This window comes from Pygocentrus nattereri, chromosome 5, assembly GCF_015220715.1.
Source record: "Pygocentrus nattereri isolate fPygNat1 chromosome 5, fPygNat1.pri, whole genome shotgun sequence".
In the NCBI taxonomy this organism is placed as follows: domain Eukaryota; kingdom Metazoa; phylum Chordata; class Actinopteri; order Characiformes; family Serrasalmidae; genus Pygocentrus; species Pygocentrus nattereri.
In genome coordinates, this window is record NC_051215.1 from 23,671,252 (window position 1) to 23,687,839 (window position 16,588).

Genomic DNA, 16,588 nt, shown 5'->3' on the forward strand with positions numbered 1-16,588 from the left:
AATCATAATAAATGCATTCATAAATCCTAAATGAAGCTCTGTTAGTTTAAGGCAGATAAGGGATCACAGTTCACATCAAGACATTGAGAAAGTACAGCATGGCAAATAGTTTTCATAGGCAACATTTGGAATTCAAGTTTTTGGCCTGTTAGAAATGAACTGTAAAACTGAAAAATGCTTAAGTTGTGGTTGCTTATCAGGACGGAGCCTGAGACCTCAGCATGTTTACCTTCGCAGACATACTCCTTCAAGTCTGTCAAGGAAATGAAAATGTTTAGTGAGGAAAATAATGATCAAGCTCTTACTGGTTTAAACCTGCTGCGACCTGCGTGACCCTGCATGGACTTCTGTCTAATTGCAACCACATTGGGCAGGAAATGAACTGGGGAAGACCCCCACTGAACCAAGATTAACTTTTCCAAGCAGGGTGTCCTCAATCTTGGTTTCTATACACAGAGCAGATATTCAAACCCATATGCAGTGACTCGGTACACAACACTCTAAGCTGGCACCTTAGCTGGCGTTTGCGTTGGCATCTGGGCTGGAATATGATGAAAGATATTCCCTTTATGAGTCCAGTAGAGTAGAACGGGGCACAACCTAACACATTTTGGTCTTTGCTCAATTATTTTAAAAGTATCAGCAAGATTAAGAATGTTTTATACCAGCAACCTACACCTATAGTGGTTTATGGACTCTTCTCATTTTGTTTTGGGGGACTCTGTAGTAACAATGACTAAAAGAGGAATTCCAAAGATTTTTCAAAATGGAAACAAACTCATTCAGATTGGTTTGAAGTGTGAAGCGGTTGATTTGTAGAGATTGTAGAGTTGATTGTAGATTTATTTACAGTGGTGGTGATAGGAACCAGGGGTTGCCATGACTACATCACAAATATAGACATAAACATATAAGACATATAACATAAATATATAAATATATAAATATATATTTTATTTAACATCCAGAACCACCAGTCAACCTATACACATCTTCTGGGTTTTGTATGGAATGTTGGTGATGGTAAAATAGTGATATATCTAAAAATATATGTTTTCTTCTGGGACTATTTTGCTATACAGTGTTCTGCATGTGCCTCTCCACCACGAACAGAGTGGTAAAAAGACATTTTAAGCCAAAAGCTTCTCAAAATGTCGCAAAACAATGTCTCAGACATCAGGCAGTGTATTTATAATCGTTTCCTGTAATACTTTTTTGTGAGTATATTTTAAAGGCATTGACACCATTCAGATGCTTCAAAAGTTTGGACTCGGGGAACACTTCATGATATAATAAAGTGTTTCTGAATGGTTTAAATAATTTTATTAATTGTTTTTATTTGTTAATATCCCAGGCTTGTTACATACTAAGGCTTATTTTTACTAACTACAGGGTCTTTAATGCAAACTTTTTGGGCTATATTGATGGTTCTTCAAGGGTTCTTCAGGAAAGAAAATGGTTCTATATAGAATTATGAACACATAAAGAACCATTTGCATGAATAAATGGGTCTCTGCATGGTGAAGGGGTCTGTAAGGCACCAAAAAGGGTTCTACTTTTGTTATGAGCTTGATATTATAACAATGTGAGAACCCTTTGTGATGCTATATAGAACCCTTTTCAAAAGCCATCTTCAGTACGTTCTCCATCAGTCTGAAGAACCATTTTAATCATGCAAATGGTTCTGTGAGTATTCATACTTCTACATCAAACCATGTTCTTTGCTAAAGAACCCTTGAAGAACTAAGCATTTTAAGTGTGTATTCGTAGATTATAGAAGTGTGTAATAAAACTTTGGGCCTGCCGGTGGACCCTGGCCATTTAAGAGGTTAATTAAGTTTTACACATCTTAAAATAAATAATAAGCAGTTATAATATATGAATAAACAGTGCAGCTGTGGCCTGTTGCTTGCCAAATAGTGAGCCTACATTCATCTACACTGTTAAGCATTAGATCCTGCTGGTTACTGGTCTGATTTGGCTCCTCTCCATCAGTCAGCATCAAGCCTGTCAGCTTATCAGATATTTGTTAATATGTCAATATCATTTAACCACCAACAGCATTTCTGACCAATAAGACATCATCATTTAGCCAATTATATGTTCAGACATAAAATTATGTTCATATGTTTATATAGTTTATCTACAAGAAAGCTTTTCACATCAAACTCTGGATGACTTTGTTTACATCTTAACCACTTAATTATGCAGAAGTTGGAATTGGAATTCTCATTTTTCCATTATTATCTGTTATTTAAATGCTTTAATGGCGCTATAATATACCACCAAGAGGGAGATTGAACTGATATTGGAATTAATTCTTTGACTTGTTCACATAACTCAAATACAAAACATTATTTTTATGGTACAAAACATTTGGTAGCAGTTCCTATAAATCCTGTATTCAAAATTATTTATAAATGCATCCATAAGGTGTTATATGGCATGCAGAAAACCTTATAATGCCTGACTTAAGCCTGTATCACTGCTTATAAGTAATTAATGTATATGCATAGTAGGAAGTAGGAAGTATTAATTACATGCCTAACATTTTAAGAAGCAAGTTGAACAGAACTGTATAATGTTAGGTATTCTAACACACAATTATATCTGCTTATAAGACCACTGTAAACATGAATGTTATAACTCAATATAACAAGATTCTGATATATTTTCTGGGCATTATGTAATCTGACTTTATGAGCTCATATACTCTTGATTGATAAAGTGTTATGCATGTAAATATACACTATATATAGGATATACAAGCTTATGATAGGTATTATGAGGTGTTACATAAGCCACATAATGCATTACAAACACACTTATAAAGCTTGATGAATGTACAGGAAGTGTTATCAAAACGTTTTCAGGGTCTATTCAGGGTGATTCTGGAAAAATGTCAGATCGCTGTGAAAATTCCTAGATAATATTATTATGAAAATACAAGATGATGACCAAAATCATGTTTTTGAACTGTCTCCCTACATAAAAAAACTGTTATACATACTTTAAAAATATTTTTCAAGGGTTCTTTAGTAAAGGCAATGGTTCTCTTTAGAACCATGAGTTCTATACAGAAGCATTTGCATGCTTCCATGGTTCTTTGCATATTGAAATGGTTCTTCAGATTGATAGAGAATGTGTTGTATATGGTTCTGTTTCGAACTTTTTTGGAAAATGGTGCTATATTATACCAAAAAGGGATCTTCTATTGCTGCACGCTTGCCATCATAGCAATAGCAGAACCCTTTTTGATGCTATATATAGTACTAAACCATTTCACCATGCAAAGAAGCACTTAAGCATGCAGATGTTTCCAAATAGAACTCATGATTCTAAATAGAACCATTGCCTTTACTAAAGAACTTGAAGAACCATCTTTTAAAGGGGTTAGGATGTGCCCTGCTCTCCTCTACAGCTGAAACTTGTATGTACGTCTTCTTAGAGGTCGTATAAGATCCAGCTGAAGTATATATCGTACTTTCAGTCCGACCTGCTGAGCGATGGCTTAGACTTGTTAGTAGCCTGGGCAACTTTGGAGCTGGTGGGTCGGTTTAAAGCTTGGCAGATGAATTCTCCTGCCTCTATGACTTTGGACAGATCCACTCCCTGCAGAACACAGCAGCAGTTAGGTCAGACCTACAGCAGGGGGTGCAATAGAAAAAGAAACCCAGCTGGTTCTCAGGGTCTAGTGGGTGTGGATAAGGGTGTGGGAGAAACTGTAGACCGTAATTACCGCAAACACAGATCCACCAGTATATCAGGTTTGTAAATGCCAGGAACAATTGGGCAAAACAAAAGCTTAGAAGTTTCTTTTAGGTAAATAAACCACTTTGTAAGTCTTAAAGGGCCTGAAGAGATTTGTTGCCCACAACTGTTTGAGCAATAATACGGAGGAAGGAAGTTCAAGCATTTTCACATGCTGTAATAGCAATCAGTGCTCCCTTTGTGTTTTAAAGAAAAAAAGAACACACTCACTGTTTCGATACCCAGTCCGTGCAGCATATACACAACGTCCTCTGTTGAAACATTACCACCTGCCCCCTTGGCATATGGGCATCCTCCAAGGCCTGCAACTGAGGAATCCACCACAGAAACCCCCATCTGCCAACAAGACGTGAAAAACGGGGCAATCAATACCCAACTCCATGGCTAGAGGGTGAAAAGCTGGAGAACAATACCAGCCATTATCCTCTGCAGCACTGTGTACTTTCTATGCACCTCTGTTTCCTGGAAATAGGCATGTATGGAACAGCTGGTACATTGCAATGCACCTGTGCCTTCTGCTGGAGGTCCAATTAAACCAGGGATTATGTATTCCAGACTGGGGATTATCAATGCCTGAGGTGAAACAAACAACTGTAACAAACATGCTCTTTTATAAAAGCTTTATGTTCACTGTTATGCAAAAAATACAGATAAGACAGTTGAGCAGCTTTCATGAATTTCATGAATAAGGCTTGGTTTTGGCCACTGGGACATTTAACCCATATGAGAAGATGACAAAAATCATGCTTTTGAATTGTTTTTGTACGTAAGATATTTTAATAAATACTTAAAAAAGGGTTTTTTAAACCTTTTTTTTTTTTAAACCATGAGTTCTAGAAGCATTTGCGTGTTTCTGTGGTTCTTTGTGTAACAGCTGGGAGCGAGGAGGCGGACGCATGTGCTGAGGTAAGCAACATTTATTAAGGGCATATCCAGGGTCATAGTCTAGACAGTCCAGGTTCAAACATCCAACATGGAGAGCAGGAGGGACAGACATGACAGACAAACCAGAATCAAACAAGCACGATCAAACACCCAAACATTACAAACAACAAAGACCAGCAACAACTATGGCAAACGCAGGGCTTAAATAATCACAAGGTAAATGAGGAAAACTGTTCTATATAGTACCAAAAAGGGTTCTGCTATGGGTACAAACTTGACCTCATAACAAGAACCATATACAAAAACATTCTCCATCAGTCTGAAGATCTATTTCACCATGCCAAGAACCAGTTAAGCATGCAGACGTTTCTTAATAGAACTCATGGTTCTAAATAGAACCTCTGTCTTTATTAAAGAACCCTTGAAGACCTGCCATTTTTGAGGGGTTGAAGATGTGCCCTGCTCTTCTCTACAACTGAAACTTGTATGTATGATTTCTTCGAGGTCATATAAGATCCAGGTGAAGTATGTATCTTAGTTTTAGGCTGAAATTTACTTCCATAAATTTCATGAATGATGCTTGGCTTTGTCCACTGGGACGTTTAAACCATAGGCAATCAAATAAATCAAACCAAGGCACAACGTCTCACTCTTCTTGTGGTCCTGAATAAATACGGCTCTCACATATGAAAAAATAATCGGCTGTGAAATGAGCCTCCTGTCTTTCCGAACTTCCTCAGCGCCATTCCGAACAGTGCAACGTCCGCAATCACTGTAATTGTAGAAATCTGCTGCTGTGTGAGAGAAGGACTACAAAGTGTCTGGCCTCCATATGAGAATTAATGATGCGTTCTGGGCCGTTCCTGCTTGTCTGAGCTTTTGTTGGACCGCTCAACCAAACGGATTGAGAAATGATGCTTAGTGCAGGATTTGACATTTCTCTCCAGACATTTCTCTCGATGTTTAGTTTAAGAAGGCATACTCCCTTTGTGTTCACTCTGGCAAAACAGCACACATAAATTTCTGCTCGCAGCAACTGAGAATCATTCTAGGCTCTATTTGCCGTTTCTTCACTAAGATCAAGGTGTTCAAGCAGCTTCTGACTGCTAAACAGTTCTTTGCAGCTTGTTCTGTCCCAAGTGGTACCAGCTGAACTAGGAGCTAATTGGACACTGGATTTTAGTTTGTATCACTCTGGACTGAGGGTTGCTCTGTCTAGAGGGAAATCCTGTCTGTAAAATATGAGCTGCTCATCAAAATTCTAGAGATTTCCAACACAGTCAATTATAGAGAGTGGTTTAGATGCTACACCTGTATTGTGGCTAGAGATGGTGCGATTGTTTCTTTGCCTATACTGATACTGAAATTTACAGTATTGAATGTTGGCTGATACTGATACTGACCCAATATTTTTTCTTTAAAACTACTGAACTTTAAAATAATTCTTCATACAGTATGTAGCCACCAATTTTTGAGGCAATGCGAAATTCAGGCGGTCTTGGTGTGGCAGTTACAAAATATAATGCTGATGGGACAAAACCTTACATCTTCATTTTTGTTGATTTTTAGTTTTTGACATAATTTGAAAATGCCTGTTACTCTTGGCACTGTGTGTAAATTTATAATGAACTGATCAAAAGAAATGATTCAAAATTACCTGTAAAAAAAGTCTGATTACATTGACTTACATTAAAAGTAAAGTGTGTTCGTTCCATCTCCTGTAAAGTCATTTTGCTCAGACAGCAGCTATGGCCTATATGATCCACATCACATATTAGAGTGACTTTACGATAAAATCTCCCACACAGTAATATTGCGTTCATTAGCAGGCTTCCACTCTTCTTTTACTCTTGAGGTCCACTTATGACATTTGTGTGGTTTTACATACTAAAAGCAGTCATAACTCATTTTTACATAACCTGTCTTTCCATTTGAATTAAACAGCACATTATTGTTTCTATGCCTGTAAGGCTGATGTGTAAATGAGCTCTCTTCTGATTGGATGCCATGTATACCTCATTCAAAAAGACTGTCTGAGCTAAAACACTTCTTATAATTGTCAATATAAGTCAAAATAAGTGTCAGTAGATTGGAAAAACCACTATAGACTGAATGCTGTAAATGAGCTGATTTTTCATCACAACAACACATGTACTGAATGGACTGGGTTTTTTTTTTTTTTAAAGGCTTTTTTTCAGTAAGCATTCTTTTTCATTTTTTTTCATTAGCTGCTGTGTGATGTACACTGCAAGACAAGAACCATATACAATGGAAAGAATCAAATCTTAATTGTCCCTCTGTACAGCTGATTTGAGAGCCCTCTGTCAGCTGGCTGTGGCTGTACAGTCCAGAGATGCGGGGCAGTAGTCTGTTTAACGAGGGCTGAAGTCTCATTTTGCTGTCGTCCACTGAAGCCAAACAATTCTGAGAGGTTGTAGAGCCAAACACTTTTATTCCAGCTACACTAACACTTTGAAAAGTCTGGACCCATTCACCAATTTTTGCAGTTCTCCTTTATTGATAAACCAACGTTTCCATCTCACCCAAGCATAAAAACCTCTGGTAGACCATACTTGAACGACGCTCTATAATGCTGACATCATCATGCCATAAACATATCATAGTGACGTCATTATGTTGTCATGAGTTGTCATGATAAAATATATTTCTTAATCTAAGAGTGTGATGCTACCATCACCAGTAATTGTCATGATGGTTGGCCTGAAGTTTGATGTTATGACAGACTATGTCACAAGCTAAGTGTACTCTAGTTAGCTGCAATGAAATCAAACATTATAACATCTTTCATGACAATTAACAGTAACTGTTATGCTACAACCAGGGTCCTCTCTGTGTGGAGTTTGCACATTCTCCCCATGTCTGCATGTGTTTCCTCCGGGTACTCCAGTTTCCCCCCACAGTCCAAAGACATGCAGTCAGGCCAACGGGACATGCTACATTGCCCCTAGGTGTGAGTGAATGTGTCTGTCTGTCCGCCCTGTGATAGACTGGCGACCTGTCCAGGGTGTATCCTGCCTTCCGCCTGATTTCCGCTAGGACTGGCTCTGGTGACTGGACATTCATGACATGCTTGTGTTAGTGTTATACAGCAGGGTTCCCAAATTTCTGACAAAGTTTGAACAACCCCAGTCAAATTACACATTTTGTAGAAAAAAAAATGAAAACAAGTTAACAGACTTAAATATGACATGTTTCTGCTAATTTTAGTGAACGACTTTTATATAATTTTACAAGTTACAAAACATTTTTTAATGTTAAACTGAACGATTCGATCACTAAAATGAACGATTGTGCACTAAAATGAGCAGAAAATGACATGTTTAAGTGGGTTAACTTGTTTCATATACCAAAAACAATCATAACTTATTTTTACATAACCATTTTCCATCCTCTCTTTCTGTTTGAATTAAACGGGACATTTTTGTCCCTGTGCCTTTAAGACTGATATATGTAAATAAGCTCTCTTATAATTGGGTCCACTTTATACTGAATAAAAAAAACAGTCTGTGCTAAAACAATATGTTAAATCCAGCAAATATACAATAATTGTGTGTTTAAAAGTGCAGCAGTTTCTTCTCTGAATGTGACTTAACTTATTTCCTCTTAGTAAATCAACAGCAGCATGTAATTTGACAAGAGGCACCTACACTTTTGCAGACTGTATGACGGCATGGCAAGTCTAAGTGCAGGTGTGCTTTATTCACCTAGTGTTAGGTGTGAATTCCTCTGCCCGACTTCTCAGACCTAATTCGCACCCCTGCAACTAAAAGTAGCCGTACCTGCTATCAGATCAGTGCTATCTCTAGCTTTGAGACGCTGTCCCAGCTTTATGAAGATATTCTATGTGGATGGTTCACACCTGGTCCTCTCTGTTCAGAGTGGAGCTTCATTTACCTGTTTTCTCGACAGATGTTTCTCTCAATTAGCTGACCCATGGAAAAAAGTCAGCAGAGCAGAAAGGCCTTTCCCCAGCAGGTCTACTGTCTCGCTGGCTCCATGCAGCTGGGGTAAATAGTCACGTGCTGCATTATCCCTTGGAGACTGTGGGCTTACAGCCACTGAGTTGTTACGGAAGCTTCTGGAAGCCTTTGTATTTGTCCTTACAAATGACAAAGTCGAGCATGTATCTTTCTTTCTGTTCTTGCAGAGGCAATGCAGATTAAGATATCAGAATGTTTTCCACATGTCCCGCTCGACTGTCAGGAGAATATTAAATACGTTTTCCAGCTTCTCAGGCAAAGCCAGATGTCGGAGCGGTAGAGGAGGAGGGTGGTGGTGGTGGTGGTGGAGGTGGTAGTGGAAGGGAAGGAGGGGTGTTTTACGGAGCGGGAAAATTAACGCTACTATCCTGCCTCTGACCTTAGCGAAGTGTCAGGACCCATCAGTAAAGAACTGCATTCTAGGCCCTTCGGGGCACGGGGAGCAGGAAGGAAAAACAAAGGGTGCTCCTTTCACTTTGGCTAACAATGCGGCCCTAATTGCTAGCTTTTTCTCATGGCCCAGGTCCTGTTTCAGAGCAAGGGGCTGTCTGACTGGGCTGTAATTACTGTTTGTGTTGGCAGGATGGGGGAGGGAGCCATGCTGCTGTGCACCACGCTGCAGATTTCCAGACCCTGCCTTTCTGACTCACGACAGCAGCGGATATTGCACCAGGCAGACGGGCTACATCGTGCAAATGGCGAGTGCTAATTTACTGCGCCCATCTTCTCGCATCCCACAGGCTAACAGCATGTAGCTGGCTGGGGTCTGGACTTGACGGAAGACAAGAAACAGCAATGGTTCAAGGAATTACAGGCCTAGAAATCAGGAAATTCAAATTGTCAGCTTTTCTGGTTGTGCGTTCTTGCATAGTCTCGCGGGGCCAGGCATGATCTCATTCAACACGTCCCTGAGTAATTTTGGCTAAACGTGGGTGGGAACACAGACGTATTAGGGTGGGAACAATCCAATCCAAAGCCTCATGGGGGAGAGCTCAAATTAGGGAGCAATTTTAAGCTTGACATCATTACCCAACAGAGATCATGCCTGTTGTTAGCTCATGGATGTCGTGTAAGTTGGCATGGCTGAAATGTCTTGAAACAGACATAAATCTGACAGATCTGCTTCTGAAACTTTTATTCTGAAGAATTAACATGGCTTAACACTATTCCAGTGCCAGATGTTTAACAAGTTTTCCCCAGGTAATGTCTGGCCATGCAAGACTACACCTAAACTAAAATATAGACTGCCTAGGCAATCGTATCTTATTTCAACTTACAACTTCCACTTACAATTTGTTATTTGAATAGGCATACACACACACACACATACACACACACACACACACACACACACACACACACACACACACACACATATATATATATATATATATATATATATATATATATATATATATATATACGCTTTTTTTATACAGTACTCTGTGAAAGAGGCATCTAAGCAAATTTTTAAACAATTTACCTCAGCGATGAGTTTATCACAGTATACATTAGAATAAAGTCATATTCATAATTCAAATAAACATAAAAACAATAAAAAGTAATAAGAATTTCTTGGGTCCATATTTTTCCTTGACACCTTCAAAGCCACCACAATGACTTGTTGAGCACAATTTACTAAAGCCAGTCAAACCAGGAGCTGCTTTTTAACTACATATAATATTGGGCTTCCTCGAGGAGAGGTTTGAAAATGGTTAAACAAACACACTAACATCCAGAAAATCACTATTTATTATTTATACAATTATTTATATATATATATAAATATATATATATATATTTATATATATATATAACACTTTTCTCAGCAATTAAACACATACTACACAAATAATTAGATTTTGAAAATGTGTCTTGGGTGCCTGTACTGTATTTTTTATATTTTATTTTTTTACTAAATGATTTATAATGACAGTTTGACCCACAAAAAAGCAAGTAATTTAATTTATATTGAAACTTTGATGAATAGAACATCCTGAAAATGTGGAAATCTACCAAAAACAGGCTGTAAATTTGGCATAAAAATAATGATTGGTGCATCCCTACTTGTATCATGTTATTGCATCTCCATCTGATAATCTGCTTGCTTTGTTTGTTCCTCCAATCAAAGGTCCCTCTGACGTTCCCTGATTACATGCCTGATAATAATTTATCTCCAGACATGTATTCTCATTAGGAGAGCACATCTGGCCCTGTGAGACTAGCATTCCTGTAAACTCACTACAGATCATCTAGTAATGCACATTCAGTTCCAAATTCAGTTCCAAATCCTGAGCAGCTACACCAAGAAAATAACCAGAAGTCTTCTTAGTCTGGATCCAGTTATGCATAAGCATTGGTTAGTCAGTCTGAATGACCTGTGAATAATGAATAAACAGTGTTATGATGGCAGAGGAGATAAGACCAATAAGAACTGTAGTCTTTTAGCTTCATAGTTTAACTAAAGGTGCATCTGAATCTGCTATTGAAAAAGAAGAAAGGCAAGGATACATTCACTATGGTGCCAGCAATGTTCCTTCTGACTTATTCATTGGGTTATGGGCAAGGCCATCCCAAGCTCCTGTAGGTATGTTCTCCATATTTGTGTTCATGTTCTCCCAGTGTGTCCTCGCAAGATAACTTGGCAAGACGTTTCTTCCCAGGAACACAAGTCTTTTCTTCATTTTCTTGGTATTGAGAAACACCCCAGATGTGGGCTGCTTGCTGCAGAGCTGTGGTCAATGAGCTGTAGCCATGTTAAAAATCACAAATTCCATGTAGGTCTCGGAGCCTTGGAGTTCTCGCAAAGACATGCATTAAGTTATGGAGCAGTGTGGGTGTGGGCGGAGGCCTCACGGTGAAGCCTAAAGGATTTAAGGGAACAAAGGTAAAATCTGACAGGTACGGCGTGGAAAGAGCTGCGCTCTGCTACCTACAGCGACAGATTTAAAACTGATGTTTCTCGGAGAGAGCGTGTTGGAGGGTAACTCGGTGTGCTGACAAGTTTCCGACCTGGGACAGCGCTTTCCCGAAATAAATAAACAGAGCTGTCTGTGCGAGGCCGCAACCGTTCCCTGGTACTGCATTTTTGGCCCATCATTAGGAAGTCCAAAAAGCTAATGACTTTCTTTGTAGAAAAGGTGGAAATTTTAACTCGGGAGGCCGTGAATACCCTCTCTAGTGAAGGAGTGCATTTGCAGGCCAAGGTAAAGACACAAGTGACTCAAACATAAACTTGTACCACAAGCACATGGAGTCATGAGCAAGTAGACGTGGTGGACAGCAAAGTTACAAAGCTACAAAGTATATAAGCTACAAAGATTGTGTGTTAGAGATGAGACAATACTGATATTGAAGCCTTGAGTATAGACCGATACTGATACGGATCCAAAGTTTTTTCTTTAAATCCCTGAATTCCCAAAAGTTATAATCTGATCTTAATTTTCTCATCTCTCACTGGTCATCATATCTGTTTTCCTTTTTAAAGCCAGTCTGCAGACCTTATTTTATGTTTAGTGCTCCCTATGGTGGGCAAGGTTGCCAAGTCCAGCGAAAACCTGCCGCTCACCAGAAGCTGAAAGCTTAGCTCTTTCTTTTGTGACATTTCCAAACGAGTTTGTCAGAAAAGCCGTGACCCCTGCAACCCTTCCTTTACATACCCTCTCAAATTGAGCCCTGCTTATCGCTGTATAAAAGAAGCACAAGGACTGTTTTATCAGGCCTGCTCCCACGAGATTTCATTCAGAAAATCAGAAGCATTTGTCCCACGCCCGCCCGCAACAGAAATGTTTTTGTCCCACCCATTTGTGCAGTTCAGTCAAAGTGAACTGACTTCCAATGTCTGACACCATCTATTTACAAATACATAATTCTCTACTGAAATACCACAGCAGTCATGGTCATCAGGCTCACTGTGAGTAACTTCACCAAGCGCTATTTATCCACCATTTAACTGCAGCAGGAATTAAACCACAGAGTGGTTATTTCTGGTGTTTTGCTGGGCAGCTGTGGCCAGACCTCTGTAAGTCTCTGCAAGACTGAGAATTTGCATGTTGTTCATGTGATCAGCTGCTTCACAGCTCTGAAGCTTTCATTTGAACTGTTTTACTGTCATCAGTTTATATGAATTTGTGATTTGTTCTACTTTATTTAGGCTGTTCATAAATTTGCAAATCTACATGCATGCTTCAGCCTGCACCCTCCTGCTGCATGATGTTGTTGAGGGTCCTGCGGATTCCCAAAACTCTAGTTGAATGCATTGTTTTTTTCCATGCTAGCACGCAAGCATATTTAGAGTGCCATTTGGATTGGTATGTTTATAGGCTCATTATCGGTATTATTGTACTCATGTGATTTCTTGCTTAGAAATGTAGACGTTTAAACAGATAAATGATGACTGAATGGCAGAAATAACCATATTTTTGTGTCAGCTTTAAAGTATTAAACTAAGCATCTAAAAGAAAGCTGCTGTGCTGAAACTGCTCAGTCACTGTATTAACCCCACTGGAAGAATTACACAGCTAACATCATCACATTACACGATGTGAGGGAGAGCTGTTTCAGGATGGTTTTGCTGCAGGATTGAATCAGATTTATTCTCTTTTCTCTCCTATGTTTACATTTACATTTATAGCATTTGGCAGATGCTCTTATCCAAGCGACTTACAATTTGATTTTGATTTTTTTTTACACAGGTAGGTGAAGGTGGTGTTTGGAGTCTTGCCCAAGGACTCTTATTGGAATAGTGTAGGGTGCCTGCCCAGTTGGGGATTGAACCCCAGTCTCCAGCGTAGAAGGTGTTCCATATAGTGTTTTCTACGGATATTGACCTGATATGTATTCTGGGCCACCTATAGTTTTGAATAATTTGTTTTACTAGTAAATAAGAAACATGACAAAATATTGCTTTGGCTGTCTTAATTTGAGATAAGCTTACTCTTCCCCAGACTGGCCAGGCTGTAATAGCTCATAAACAGATGATCCAGCCCCTGGGTTACTTTGGGAGAATGTCTATTCCATCACCATAACAACATGAAGAATGCTACTTCAGCTGAAACCTCTGGAGCAGATGCTCCACACACCATGTGGTGCTGAGTGTCATTGAGCGAAATTAAAGTTAATTGTCATGAGCTACGTGATACGCCCTGAAAGATTAATGAGGTGATAAAAGGTGTGGCTGCAATTCTCTGAGACTTACTTCACACAGCTCTGTTCTCCTGACACATCCAGGAGGCCTTTCAGTAAAGCTTTCTTTCACAGACTGCAATGTTTTTGGCATTAACCAGGTAAACATGAGGTTCAAACTCCAAAGTGCTTGACAATTATTTTGAGTAAACTATATACAAATAAATTCCTAACAAGTTCTAGGTATGAACAGATTATTTTGGATAAAATGATGGTAAGGCAGTCTAACTAATCACACTGAAGTGACTAACTCATTCTAAATATTAAATTGACAAAGGACTTCTTAAAAAATATTCCTTACAGAGAAAAATAGAATTTCTCATGCAAGCAAACAATGTGGTTTTTGGACACATTATATGTAATTCAACATGTACATATGGATATAAAAAATGTGTAAAAAAAAGTGTAATTACGTAAAAAATGCGTAAAAACATCTGATCACATCTGAGGAAAGTATGGAAAAAAATGCAATCAGAAAAATGTGCAACAAAAGTGTAAAAAGATATATGATCACATTAGAAAAGTCAAAAAATGTATGATTTTGTAAAGAAGTTGCATCAAAAGGTATGATCACATGCAAAAAATATGAGCATGTGTACTATTTCAGTGCCTGAAGTGGTCACATTATTTTTGTAATGTTATGTGTTTACTTGTTTGTTGACAGACACGTCACGTGTGACTTTTCTGTAAAGGATCACATCATTAGGACTAACACTGTGGTAAATATAAACACACAGACACTAAATGTCACTGTAATGTCACACATATGAAAGTAAATATGGTGTGAAATGACAACAAAAAGTACAAAGAACAGCTGGAAGAAAACAGTAAAAACTCAGTAAAACCACAGGAATCTGTTCCATTTATAACACAGTAACTCAGTTTTGTACAAGAATCTTGGTACTTTGTTCATTTTCAGTCTTTTTATTCATAAAACTTCTCACTTTTCGTGAATCTTTACCCAAAATTTTTACACAGTACTGTGGATTTCCACTGTAATGTTCACTTAGTCAATACTTAGAACCTAAGGGACTGAAAGACCGCTCTAACACCCTTTGAAAGCCATTTAAAGTGAGTCACTATCTCTCTTTTTATTAAAGAGAGAGACTGAGCAACTTGTTTGTTTCCCAGCCGCAACCGCAGGAAGCCCTGAGACAGCAGTGGGTCTGCGCTCTGACCCTTTGCGCTGACTGCATGGGCCGAGTAAACATGGGTCATTTAGCCTGATCTCAGGTCACTCACTTCCTGTCAGCTCAGGCACCCTAGCTTCTTTAGATATATGCTTTGCTTCCCACAGAGACGAAGTGCTGAGGAGCTGCTCTCTCCTTCACTTTTTCACATGTTTTCTCAGTAATAGAAAATGTGCTGATCGCCCACCAAACACGGATTTCTAAAGAACCTCTGCTGACCACTGAGCTCTATAAAATACATTTAGACTGGATCAAATTTCACCATAAAACTCACAAGGTATGTAGCCAAAAGGCAATCAGAAACGAGAGAACTGTATTTGTGAAGCATGAAGTCTGATCACTGACTTTTCTCTTTAATACTGTGGAGGTGAAATTGCTTTTAAAATGTTATTATATACCTACATACTAACATTATAACATCAATTCTTTAGTATTTACCACAACCTTTGCCATTTTCCCAATTGCACAATGACAAGATGTTTTATGATGTACAGTACTGTAGCAAAAGTCAGAGTCCCTTCATTTAGCCAAACTGCTTAAAAGTTCACTTTTCAGGAAAAGTCAGAACAGGAAATTGTAATTGTGAAAATTGTGTTCACTCTTCACCTTTATTCCAGCTTCCATTCTTTTCAGGAGACTCACTTTCAGCTCCTCAAACAATCTGCAGACACGCCTCCAAAGTTCAGGCTTAGAAGCTGGTTGATGATTTTCTGAAGTGATCAAACCCATTCAGTGGTGTTGAGGTCTGGACTCTGGGGTGGTCAGTCCATCATTCAGCTTCTTGATTTGATATGTCCATCTCCTTTTCTCAGTGAGGTTCTTCTTGATCAGCTACACATCCTTTCAGACCCACAGTGCTGAGTGGTCTCCTCACAGTGGAAGGATGGACAGAAACACCTGTGGACGTTTTCAGATTTTCTCCTTTCTCTCAAAGATGAAAGCTTTAAGTGCTGTTTATCTGATGGGGGCAGTTTTGGTGTCCATCAGGTGACTTAATATTATTCTTTGACTTTCTCCTTGCTTATGCAGGTGGGTTGTATTATATATTATCTGCTCAGAAATACCAACAACCTATAATTAGCGGAAATCAAATTAAGGGTCTCTGTTGTTTGCACAGTACTGTAAATGACACTGTATTGATTTAAGGGTCCTTAAATTAAATGATTTCTTTCTCTGCAATGAATGTAATGGAACTGCATAAGGCAGAGACCTAGTTAAGAACGCCATGTATCAGTTCTATATAAATGTGTTTTAATTAAAGTACTAAACAATGTTTTCTATTATAGAGACATTTCATTCATCAAGGCACAAACAATGTGAATGTTCCCTCAAAGCTACAGCAGTGGTTCTAAGTCTGATTGTGCTCCTTAAATCAGTTTTTCCAGGTGAAAAAGTTCGTATTTGTACCTTTTCATAACCAAATGTTTTAAAACAGAACAGTAGAATAAAAGCCTGGAGGCGAGGCAGGGTGTGTGGAGTCAGTACAGCTTAGAACACATCATTTCAGTGGATTATGGGTCAGTTATGTTCCCTGACCAAAGGTACTGAGATGAAGCC

General features: G+C 38.7%; 1 protein-coding gene across 3 annotated transcripts in view; it reads right to left on the reverse strand.

Annotated features, from left to right (window-relative positions):
* Positions 1-350: 350 nt before the first annotated feature.
* The window catches only part of hmgcll1 (3-hydroxymethyl-3-methylglutaryl-CoA lyase-like 1), a 37,651-nt gene continuing 21,413 nt past the window's right edge, over positions 351-16,588 (reverse strand). For 2 of the 3 annotated variants that reach the window (XM_017694047.2, XM_017694046.2), the window contains 2 exons: positions 3,982-4,107; positions 351-3,612 (listed from right to left, as the gene is read on the reverse strand). In XM_017694047.2, the coding sequence (XP_017549536.1) occupies positions 3,487-3,612; positions 3,982-4,107 (252 nt within the window). In that variant the 3' untranslated portion in view covers positions 351-3,486. Of the gene's footprint in view, positions 3,643-3,981; positions 4,108-16,588 lie in introns of all 3 variants that reach the window. The other variant, XM_017694048.2, reaches the window with a different exon arrangement.